This window comes from Gymnoscopelus braueri (assembly GCF_963280865.1).
Source record: "Gymnoscopelus braueri genome assembly, chromosome: 24".
Lineage (NCBI taxonomy): Eukaryota > Metazoa > Chordata > Actinopteri > Myctophiformes > Myctophidae > Gymnoscopelus > Gymnoscopelus braueri.
In genome coordinates, this window is record NC_137626.1 from 20,398,414 (window position 1) to 20,411,454 (window position 13,041).

The following is a 13,041-nucleotide window of genomic DNA, read 5'->3' on the forward strand; positions in this document are numbered from 1 at the left end:
CATTTTATTCATTAAAAACAAAGTTACATAGTGCTGTTAAGACCTGAGGCCGCTTCTAAACATTTTTAAAATCCTAACAGTTTTTCGGAAAAAAATATAAAAAAAACATTTTCACGTTTTTTCAAAAATAGCAGATCTACAAGCTCATAGCGCGGCACTCGGTGCCGCGCTACGAGCTTGTATATCTGCTATTTTTGAATAGCCAAAGAAATCTAAAGTGACACAGATGCGTTCCAGGTCTTAATGGGTTAACTGTCAATGTATTTAACGATAATACAATAAGTTATATTAATAATTTGACTGCTAGAACTCACCGAAGACGGTCCTGGCGGGAACGGACTCTCTGTTGAGCCAGAAGGACACCTGGGACAGTATGACGGTCATGAAACATGGCATGTATGTCTGGATGACAAAGTAGCCAATCTTCCTCTTCAGGTAGAAGTGGCACATCATCACCGTGTACTGGCCTGCAGGTGAGCACACAAACACAAAGCTTGAAGGACAAAGTAGACATGCCAGGCTGGCTTGACATGAAGAAGTCATGAAGTACGTTCTTTTTTTGTTAAAAGGCGCTATATTCTGATTTTCTTCATTGCTATAGAGTGTTTGTTCAGTAACAGGGGTCTCCCTATCTCTCCAGCTCTTTGGTATCCCGACCTGAAATGTATTTTCTGTTTAATAAAGAGCTGTAGAGTAACAAACACTCTATAGCAATGAGTACTGTGAGAATATAGAGCTATTTAACACTCATTTTAACCAAATAAAATCACTTACCCTACCTTTAAACCCTAGTACAAAAACAGCCAATTTACAAGCTCAAAATGTGAGCTATTTTTGCTAAATCTTTCAAATAATATGAAAATGTATGAAAATCCTTGTGTATAACGGCATGCCCAGGTTGAAAGTTAATAAATGAATGAATGGTTGCAGAATGAATGGTTGCAGACAAAATAATATGTCTAAGAAATGTGTGTCACATCACAAGATGGATGGGCGTGGATTGAGATGCACCCAGCGGCGATCTAAAATCAGATGAATCTGGAAAAAACTCTACAGAGAGAAATAAATAATGCATAAAAGAAGTGAATTTGTGGTTATTTGTGAATGCTAGGTAGTGGCAATTGCCATCCCCTGAGAACCCCAAATTACGCCCCCTGGCTTGACAGATGGACGGACATAGACGACAGTTGCACACTGCTTAGACTGAACCCACATTGCCCGCAATTGGTTTGCTATTTTCAGCACACAGTCACTGCCTATATTATGTACTGTATTTTTTGTTTGTTTGTCGTTGTTATTATTTATTTTTATTTTAGTTTATTTTGTATTATTGTTGTTCCGTTTCCTTTTTTGTATTGGTTATTTGTATGGGGAAAAAATCCCATAGAGATTTCTGAAAGTATTTCTATAAATTATTTTAAGCCTGGAACCAGGCCATCCAGGCTCCTGGTGAATCATGACAATTTTTTTTTTTTTTTAATATTTAATTATATTATATACTATATTTAATAAATACCCCTTTTTTTTGCAGTTTTCAAATATTTTTGACACAGTATTAAATGTTTTATGGTCATGATTAAAAAAAAACGAATAATTTTCTATCTGTGGCACCACACATTGGCCGACACTACTATGCGCTAGAGCAGGGGTCTTCAACAGGGGGTCCGGGACCCCTAGGGGGTCCTCAGAGTTACTAAAGGGTGTCCACCAAATCTTTGTGTGATAGGAACTTTTTTTTCAACCACTTGAGCACTAGCATCCCTATTCTGAGGGGAACGTTAGCCGCAATTAGCAGATCTACAGCTCACAGCGACTCACAGCTACGTCTGATGTCTATGAAGCCATCTATGAAAAAGTTAAATCTGCAACACAATTTTATACAATTTGTAGTGGGGTCCCTGCTTCATCTCTCTCTCAGCTAAGGGGTCCTTGGGCTGAAAAATATTGAAGACACCTGCCCTATAGGGAATGGAAGAATTACTGTGTACTGTGGGGCATGTACTGTATCTGCTGTACACCCGTTTCTCTAATAAAAATACAAAACAAAAAAGACTGAACCCTGCACCAAGAACAGACATCCAACACATTTGTGTGTGACATTATTAACTTAAGAAAAAAGGGAGAAAAAAAACGGAAATAGATGTTAATCTTCGTATTAGATGGAAAAAGGTGAGCGCTGATAGCTCATTATTCAATGTCTTGCATTTGACAATGGGACAATGAACAGTAAATGCATGAGCCACTTCAAAAGATTGAGAGAGAGAGAAATGGAGAGAGAGACAGAATCTCTTTAACCAACTGAATATTGCATTTGAGGCTCAGGCTTTATAAAAGCCTTTATCCAGCAGTTGTTTCCCACACTACTGTGCAGCAAAATCCCTGAGTGTTAATTCAACTCATTGTATGTACATAACATAAAGCACGGACAAAATATACTCCTTAGTTCACTGAACACATGATATACACTGACTATATTACACACGCACATGCACACGCACACGCACACGCGCACGTGCACGTGTATTACTGTGCTTGCGAGGACATCAACATTTTAGGACGGCAATTTTATGTCTTTTCTTTTGTCCTGAAAAGGGCTGATCTACAAGCTCACGAGGCGTCTCACGGCGACGTGACGTGAGCTTGTAGATCTGCTATTTCCGGTGTGCAACCCCAGCACGCAACCTAGTACGAATCAGGCATAACTCTCCAACGCTAACCCCTATACCAAACCTCTAAATGTCTAATCCTACCCCTAACTCTAACCATAAAACAACCCTTTATCTTGTGAGGCCCAGGAAAATGGTTCTCTCATGTCTATTTGTCAAATTCTACTATACTTGTGGGGACCTTTGGCCCTCACAAGTATAGTAATACAAGTACTCAAACACGCACACACGCACATGTATGCACACGCGCACACGCACATGCACACACACAAACACACACACAGAGTAATACACAAGGCTTTCGCTGGGCAAAATCGGATTTTTGAGCCTCCCTAATCCCTGGTTACAATCTGCATCCTGCCATCAGAGAGAGAGAGAGAGAGAGAGAGAGAGAGAGAGAGAGAGAGAGAGAGAAGGAAGGAGGAGAGGGGTTGTCCTGGGAAGTGCTGAGCCCTGCCCACTCTGTCCTCCCAATCCCATCACACGCACACGCACACACACACACACACACACACACACACACAGAGCATGATCTCTGCTGCTGACTCCCACGTACACACTCGCCGACTCCCACGCACAGTACTCTTCAGCACACATTAACACACACACACACACACACACACACACACACACACACACACACACACACACACACACTCTAAGAGCCGCTTGCTGAGAGGGACACTCACTACCGCTAATCACAGTTGGTAACTGAAGGGGGCTGAAGCGTGTTGGACACTTCATTTACTTCTTTTTCCATTGCTGACATTCCTATTTTTTCTTCGTGCATAGTGTGTATTTTCCTCCACTTCTGTCACAGAGCTGCTCTGTTTACACAGCGCGGTGGCATCATGTCGGTGTCATCGCGGTCACTGTGACCGGCCCGGGGATAAACTACAGCAGCTGTGATTGAACCTCGGAAGGCGTACGCCGGCCGTGGGGCTTGTGTATCCCACCAGCCACCCACCCCGCACCCCTACAGCTACGACACCGGGACACTATCGTTATTTTTGTTTGTCATCCCATGTTTTGTGCCGGGGAGGGGAGCTTCGTCTCAACACCCCTCGACACGGTGCGGTCAAAGGCCATGCCTGGCGCGGGACTCCCTCGCCGCCACCACCAGCGCCCCTCACCCTTGTCGGGCACCGTCACGCCCCCATGACTCCCCGTCACCCGCTGCTGCCGCCGCACCGCCTATCGCCGCCGCCGCCGGTAACAGCCCCTGACCCGGGAGGGCAGAAGAAGAAGAAGAAGCCGGGTAGACCGTCGTTTTTTGGCCCTCCAATCCTGACAGGATTGGAGGAGGAAAGGGAGAAGGAAGAGGAGGAGGGGGAGGAAGAGGAGTAGGAATGAGGAGGAACAATATGGTCTTCTGGTGGATTGTACTGCTGCTCTCCTCCCTGGGCTTCCTGAGTCGGGACGTCCGCGCCGAGCTGCCTTTCGTCTCCGACAACAACGCCGCCATGCTGGTCGATTGGTGAGTAGGGGAGGAACTCACTTTATTGTTGGGAGGGCGGGTGGACGTCTGAGTCTGGAGCCCACGAGGGGTCCAAATGGACTCTTATGGTCTGTAACACTGAGAGGGTACAAATGGAACCTCTTTTTTAATCTTTTGAACCATGATCTACACCAGGGGTCTTCAACAGGGGGTCCGGGACCCCTAGGGGGTCCTCAGAGTTACTACAGTCGGTCCACCAACAACACTCACAACGCCTCACGCTGCGAGGCGTTGTGAGCTTGTAGATCGGCTATTTTCGGATGGATGGAGTCGGTGAGAGTCGGGGAAAAGACCAGACCAAGTACAGTTGACCAAATATTGAGGGTTTAAAGGTTAACTGTCTGAAAATACACATGAACTTCAATCCAGATATCTATGAAATCTATGAAAAAGTTTAATCTGCGACACAATTGTATACAATATGTAGTGGGGGGGGGTCCCTGCTTCATCTCTCTCTCAACAAGGGGGTCCTTGACCTGAAAACGTTGAAGACCCCTGATCTACACTGCAAATTCCTCAGTGTTCATTTAATGCATACAAATGACCCGTAAGGGTCCAAGAAACCACGGTACCCTTACGGGTCCATTTAGGGTTTGAAATTAAAGAACCAGTGCTTTCATTTGTTGTGGTCTGTGTTCTTTGCATGGCCGTCGTTCCCCTGCTATTTTCGGAATGAGTCGAGTTACTTCCGGTGCAATCCTGTCTGTTTGTGAAGGAGCAAGTCATGTCCTTTAAAGTGTAAAGCCTTTAAAGGAAGACTAATCTATTACTTTATTTAGCCCAAGGGAAATGCTTCTTCTAAGGTCCATCCATCCATTCATCCAGCCAACCAAAAGTTGACCTACATAGCAGGTCGAAAAGTCGTCCTATAAATGCTACATTCGTGCCAAGTTGTTTAGGTTTGTTTTGGTCTGGTGGGGTGCGCCCTTCCATTATAAACCCTCATGAGGTGGTTTACAAGGTGGGGTCGTAGGGGCAATGGGTTCATTCTTGTACACTGATACACAGGCAGCTCGCCGGGCCGCAGCGCCTGGAGCTCAGATCATCTATGATTGTAGGAAATCTTCCCAATATGTCAGAAAACAGAACATTTTGTCTCTGTCGGGTGGAAACCTTCTATTTCCCCCAAAAAATGTTACTCAAAACGCTTTTGAGTGACGCTGTAGTATGATCAAGTAGGGCATTAATTTAAGAAAAAACAAGTTAAAATATGGAGATAATAGGTTTCCACCCGACAGCAACAATATATAACACCTCCACCGCCCAGGCACATAGTCAGAACCCAGGGCCAGGGCTTGTTTGTTTATGTTTCATAGTAGATGCACACAGACTTGGGTCCACGGTGCACTGCTTGCTTTATGAAACACGTTCAACGTTCAAAAAAGGGGGGAAAGTGACAGAGATAATAACAGATTATCTCTGTTATTAATCTACTTTTCTCTGTATTTTGCTCCCGACACTGAAGCTCATCAGCAAACTCAAAGAGACATGGCAGGATTCCAGAGAGAGAGAGAGAGAGAGAGAGAGAGAGAGAGAGAGAGAGAGAGAGAGAGAGAGAGAGAGAGAGAGAGAGAGAGAGAGAGAGAGAGAGAGAGAGAGAGAGAGACTTAGGGATGAATGATGATGATAGTGGACGATTGTCCTCCTTTATCAGAGGTCAGGGGTGAAATGGTGAAAATAATTTGTAGTTTTTGCTCCAGCCTACTTGGAGAGACAGATGTGTGATGTGCAGGGCTCTCTGCAGTGCAGCAACACAGACATACATGTCCACTATAAACATGGCTGTTTAACTTCATGGAGGTGATTGTATTGTCCTGCATGTGTGACAAAATCCACTGTCTTTGTGTTCCGAAAAGGTTGAAGAAACCTTTCTCAGCTGGCAGCTCTGACATGAAAATGTAATTCTATATGTATTTCCAAAAAGGTGGGAGAAAGACAGCTATCATCTATCAATTCAAGATAAAAACACAAACTAGAAAATCACAAAATCTATTTGTCCTTTTATTTACTCTTCTGTATTTGACACAAAAGCATAGCATTATTATGAATGGAAATGGTCCGTTCCATACATTTATTTCTATGGTTTGGGATGCTATTTTCATAGGCCCACATCTACTCTTTTTCCTGATCACTGGTCTCACGAATGCACACGTATGAACGATGACCCAGAGGCCCAGACAAAATAGCATGTTATATGCAGGGTTCACTTCAATTTGTAAAACTCTAACCTACTTGTGTCTGTCTAAAAGAGTAGTTTAATTTCAAGGACCCCCATAACTCTGAAAGTGTACAGGTGGAACCAAATGGACGGTTCCACTTGTACACTCACAGAGTTACAGATCCATTAAGGGTCCATTTGAAACCCCCTCAAGGATCCCTGAGGGTCCCCGGACCACACTTTGAGAACCACTGCTACAAACACGTCTTGCTTCTCTAACACAAACAGAACAGAAAACGTCCACTTCCCTCCATGCTACATGTAATTAAACTGCATCAAAACAAAACAGGTGTCAATATTTAACGGTCTCAGAATTTAAGAACTAAATAATATACACGCACGTGGGTTCCACCCGACACCAATGATATAAGGGGTAATGACACACAGTAATTAGTCTGTTCAAATGCTTTTAAACAGGTGCTCTCGCCTCTAGGCAATTGTTTTCTACCGTGCGCATCTGTTGATGCTGTTGCTTAGCTGTTGTTTCTGTGATGCATCTGCAATGTGCAGGCGCTTAGGAACAGTGTTGGGCTCATTACTCCAAAAAAATCAGGAGAAAAAAAATAGTAATTTCATGTCAATGTTTTTTTAACATGTAATTTTATTTGGGCTTATTTCCTAATGTTGTTTAAACCTAGTGGTTCTCAAACATTTTAATCTTAGTGACCCCCCAATGTATGTGTCCAACGACACACCATATTCAAAATGTTTCACTTTTTTTCAAGATTTTCTTTTGAAAACGGCAGCTCACAACGTGTCGCATCAAAAGTGCTCATGAGGCTTGTTTTCATAGACCTCGATGCTTATTTCCCTCGCAAAATCTGGCAACGTTGATGGTAACTCTCCTTCTATGGTAATGCAACTCGGCTGGTTGAGATGGGGGAGACAGACGACAGACTTGGAGCACAGTCAGAAATATATCTGTGTTATGAGAAAAATACTTCCTGATAACATTTTGAGATGTTGTCGACTCTATTTTGCTTTCTTTTGTCTGTGTACAAGTACTGTGTGCAATTCCAAAACTGATTCTCCCCTTATCGGTGTGAGACTCTGATGGTGCTGAGTCGACACAGCAGGGCCATTATTGCATCGCTCGGTGTGTGAACACCAGCTTGCGATCGCCTTGCCTCGGGTCGCACAAGTCCACTTCTGTCGACGCGCCTGCCTTGTGATGTGTACACAAGGCAGTGTAATCTTTGTCATAAGGACCCTCTCGAAAATGAGATGACACATCTCAAGGGGTTATCCTTCTAATAAAGGTACTATATATGATGTTGAGGTTGAGGTTCTCAAACTTTTTCAAGTCAAGGACCCCCACATTAATATATATTTGGCCGCGGACCCCCATGTGAAAAACATTTGTGCCAGGGACCCCCAGAAGAGAAGATTTATGTTAAATAGCAGATGTACAAGCTCGCAGCGCTGTGCGAAGTGACGCGCTGTGAGTTTGTAGCTAGTTTCTGCCTGTGCTCGAGGTCTGATAGTCTCTCCTGTTTTTGTTTTGACTTTGCACTAAGCTCTGCTCCATTGCAGTTGGACTACTTCTGAGTGCTGTGACATATGAAAAGGCGTTCCTGTAGAAGGGGAGTTCCCTATAAGCGCCTGCACACTGCAGATACATATACATCAGTCAGCACCTGCTGATTCTTGGAGGATCTTCAAGAAGAAATAATCTTCCAATGTGATAAACATTGTTTAAAGATTTTGCTCACTCAACTTTTTCTTAATATGGTCAAATGTTATTGGGGCAACTTTGAAAGATTATAGTAACTCTGTGAAGCATCACAGTGCAGAGTGTACTGTCTGCCCGGCAGTCAGATGAGTTGATTCAAGAGTCAAGACATTCCTCAACTGAACAATACTGTCTGCAGTCTGCACCTATCTCAATGACGAAGTTCCAATGTTTGGAACTACAGGATGCAACATCCCGCTTTGCGGCGAGATCAAAGCGTGACGCAACTCTCTCTTTCAATGGGTCTGCTATGAATGGAACATGTGTCCTGCTACCTTTGTCTGATTTAAAAAAAAGGATACTTGCTTATTCTCACCAACGGCTTTGCCCTAGGATTCTAATCAAAGTAAAGACACCTTCCACCTCCATGCTGAGCATGTAAAATAGCCCTCTGGCTCACTCTTAATAACACCTTATCTGTTCTTTGGCAGGGATTCCGAGTTTTGCCCTTGTATTACTTTTACTTCACTGACTTTAGCGACTTATAGGGGTCATATACTGCAAAAGCGGATCTCTGCCTCTATCTAAAAGAGACAGTTCTGGATTATTTTGTGCTTCCCCGTCATGGCTTACAGGTCTTATCCATGATCGTCAGAGATTGCAGAAGAGGGTTATAATATGATATGTCGTCGTGGCCCACAGCCTATAGCCAGTTAGTCAACCAGAGCTATGTACAGTATAGGCTAAACACTATACTTTGTTTTAAACACTATACTTTGTTTACTAGAGACCCCCAGGGCTCTGGTCAGTGTTGCCAGATGTACGATAATGATCGTATTTGTACGATAATTTCACCCTCTGTACGATGTACGATCAATAATTCCCCAAATGCCCAAAATGTGCGATAATTTAGCCATTTCACAAAAAGGTGTGTGAATTTACTAAATTCCCTGGCTGCTGCTTAAGGATCCGGTTTGGCTATCCAAAATAAGTCAGGAAATCAGGAAATCTGACCCTATAGATCTGTGCCTGCGGAGGCATTAAAAACACCGGTCGCGTCATTCCTGTCTAGTTCTAGGCTTTTATTTGTGTAAGGTCCAGGACATATAGGAGTCTCAAAATACATTACAAAATACTCTTACACTAAATAAAAATGTTTTGGTGAAATTCTCTCTTTTGGCTGTGTACGATAGTTTTCTTTCAAATGCGATAATTCTAAGCCTCCGGTACGATAATTCAACATTTTCCATCTGGCAACACTGGCTCTGGTTGGGGGGGGGGGGGGGGGGGGGGTTAACCGGTTCATCAGCAGCCATTTCTTTCAAATATTTTGCTGGTCTTTCCACAGTAGTAGAGTGTTCTTTCACTCTTCCCCCGCCCCCAAGGTTGGTGCCCAGTGCTGCAGCACCTAAAGTCCTTGCATTAAGCCAGCACTGCTTATAGAGGCTATTTTTCATTCATTGAATGTCAATGCAATTCACACAATATGGATGTTACGGTTCAAGTGGCTTATGTCGGTGGCAAGTCTCTCGGCTATAGCCTTCACAGTCTACCAGGCACAACTATACAGGCCTAACGAGCCTGGGTCAGTTTTTTACTGTGCATCCATGCAGATAACCAGTTCTAACCATGACATGCAGGGTTGCTGCCGACCCAAACACCAATAAGGAAATCAAGTCAATTAACACCCTGAGCTCTTTAGCCACGCGGTCAACCAGAAAAAGGACAGGCTGGGGTTTCAGGTGTGGTGTGATAAAGCAGTGGTTCACAACCTTTTACTGGATCAGATACAATTGGTATCCCAACCTGAAAATGCTTTTTCTGTTTCTGTTTAACCCATTATAATGACCCATTATTATTTTATACTTTGGCTATTCAAAAATAGCAGATATACAAGCTCGTAGCGCGGCTCGAAGTGACGCGCTAGGAGCTTGTAGATCTGCTATTTTTTGTAAACCTTGAAAGTGTGTGCAAATCTTTGAATATATTCTTTTAAAGCAAACATTTTTAACTCAAATCTTTGCTTCTGGGGGTCCGTGGAACAAACTATTCTGAGATGGGGGTCGCGGCGGACAAATACATACAGTATCATTTTGGGGGTCCTTGACATGAAAAAGTATGAGACACACTGAGGTACTGTAGGCGAGAAACATGGACACAGGATTTAGAAGACATTTGCAGAATCTGCCTCAGGTCTTAATGGGTTACACTAAAGAGCATGGAGAGACAGGGGGGACTCCTGTCACTGAACAAAGTAACACTCTAGCAATTAGTACCATCACAACATAAAGCTACAGTATTTAACACTAACAAATATTATCATTAAAATCTTACGTGTTGTGGCAATTATTTGGGGGCCCACTTGCAATAACCCCCCCCCCCCTCCTCCCCGACCCACAGGTTGGGAATCACATGGTGTACAAAATAAGGACGGGGGTCCATAGTTTTTAATGCGTTTCCGGGCGAGTGTGTGTGTGTGTGGGGAAGTGTATTACGGTTCCATTTTACATAAGGGTATTAAGCAGATGCCTTTCAGTCTATTCACTCCCCTCCCCCTCCCCTTGTATGTGCCGCGGCTTGGCAATCCAATCCCTACACACACACACACACACACACAGGTTTGTATTACTATACTTGTGAGGACACCAACGTTTCGTGAAGGTGATTTTATAAATGCCATTTTTACAGTTATTTGACATTTTTAACCGTGTCGCAAGCCGACAAAACAGCAGATCTACGAGCTCACTCGCTGCACGACACAAGGCACGCAACTAAGTGTAAATCAGCCATTACTCTCATCTCTGATCCCTACCTAACCTCTACATTACATACATAATCCTAACCCCAACCTGAATCATTTCCTAATTTCCTAGAACCATCTCTAAAAACTCTGAAATTCTACTATACTTGCGGGGACATTTGGTCCTCACAAGTAAAGTAATACGAACGAACGAACACACACACACACACACACACACACACACACACACACACACACACACACACACACACACACACACACACACACACACACACACACACACACACACACACACACACACACACACACACAAGCCAGGGAGAGCCCACCAACCAATCCGCAGCCAACCAGTGATGTCATCTACTTATGCAAAAGCTGATGGGCAGTTGACTGAAGATTAACCCTGAGGGCTCAGCCCTGTGTGTGTGTGTGTGTGTGTGTGTGTGTGTGTGTGTGTGTGTGTGTGTGTGTGTGTGTGTGTGTGTGTGTGTGTGTGTGTGTGTGTGTGTGTGTGTGTGTGTGTGTGTGTGTGTGTGTGCGCGCGTGTGCGTGTGCGTGTGCGTGCGTGCGTGCGCACGTGTGCGTGCATATGCATCGCACAATGCAGTGTTGATTTAACCACTTAAACCCTATATACTTAAGTTGACCGGGGTCCCCCAGGGGTCAATACTAGGTGCCTTCCTTTCTTCCTTTCTACCAAATCACTTAATTTGTCCAAAATACACGATCGACAACCTTACAACGTGCGACGAGATTGTATAGATCTGCTATTTTCACTATTATTGATATCTCTTTGAAATGTTCTGGAAAACCTCAACATTTTAACACAGCAATGCATTGATATAAAAAAGTACTTGACATTTGAATACTTAATGATTTTTAAAAGCAAGTACTCCGGTACTTTTACATGTAGTTGAGTAACATTTGACCATGTAGTATACTTTGACTACTGTAGTCAAGTACTGGAGTTAGCATAGTATGTTTGTCCATCACTGCATACAAGTCTATTTTTACACTCCCAGGTTTAAATGGACGCTCTGGGTTTTTATAGTGCAGGGCAGGCTCAGGCAGAGTAGGTGGATATACCCATTGACCCTGATCTCCTGGTAATGACCCCCACCCCCACCATTGCTCGCCTACACTGTACACTTGACTAGACTTATATTAACACTGAGGATTTTACAACAACATATCGGTCCTCCACACAGCAATAGGAGTGCAAAAGTAGGGATATATATCGGCCAAATATATTTTTGCTGGTCGAGTTTTTACTCTATGGTGTTTGTGATATGAAGTGTAAGCTTACCATAATCACAGTAAACATTATCATGTCATATTCGAGGGCTTTTTTTGTAACTAACTCCAGTCACTTTCAGTTGATTTCAGTTGAGTTCACTGAATGTGGACATAAGGACATGAGAAGATGAATGAATATATCGTCTCTAGGGGTGTGCCGATATATCGTCCTGCGATATATCGTGATACGTTTTCGTGACGATATGTATCGTTTTGGAAAATAAAAATATAGTTTTGAAAAAAAAACTATATAAAAAAAATCATTTTCTTTTTCCAATAATTATAATGCAAAAACAGAAGTATTTGTTTGCATTTGCTTTTTTCCCCCCATATATTTTCATAATAAAAAAGTGCCATATATCGTATCGTTTCGTGAAATCGGCACACCCCTAATCGTCTCTGTCAGGTGGAAACCTCATATGTCCAAAACTATTACGTTTCAGGATTCAAATTAAAAAGCAGCAAAAGTAGCAGATCTGCAAGCTCAAAACGCGCCGCTTAATTCGCGCCGCGTTTCAGAGCTTGCAGATCTGCTACTTTTGATGCTTTTTTTCGTGACGCTGTAGTACGATCAAGTAGGAATATTCCCCCACAAGCCTTGTTGGTTTGAAATGAGGTGAGGGTTCCAGATCCTTCTTTTGGTATTGTGCAACAGTACAGCAGCTTCTGTACCCATGTGTGGAGGATATGCACTTCAGGGTTTTACATGTGTACAGGGTTTTACTGTGTACAGTTGGTGACGGGTGCATTTCTCCTTTCCGACATGTCGCCTTTCCGACGTTGACGAACCCTATACCTAACCCTAACCCTAACCATAACCGCACGCGGAAGCCACTAGTCGGAGTGGTGAGATGTCGGAATGGAAGGAGCACCCCGTTGGTGACAGCTGGTGGTGTGTGAGTCTGTTCACTCTCATTTTGCACTGCAGTA

The 13,041-nt window shown here is 43.4% G+C and overlaps 1 protein-coding gene across 1 annotated transcript in view; it reads right to left on the minus strand.

The window, feature by feature from the left end:
* The window catches only part of gabra5 (gamma-aminobutyric acid type A receptor subunit alpha5), a gene marked incomplete at its 3' end in the record, with an annotated part of 54,624 nt that overhangs the window by 8,752 nt on the left and 32,831 nt on the right, over positions 1-13,041 (minus strand). The window contains exon 7 of the mRNA XM_080422914.1: positions 315-467. Coding sequence (XP_080279040.1) covers positions 315-467 — 153 coding nt within the window. The remainder of the gene's footprint in view (positions 1-314; positions 468-13,041) is intronic.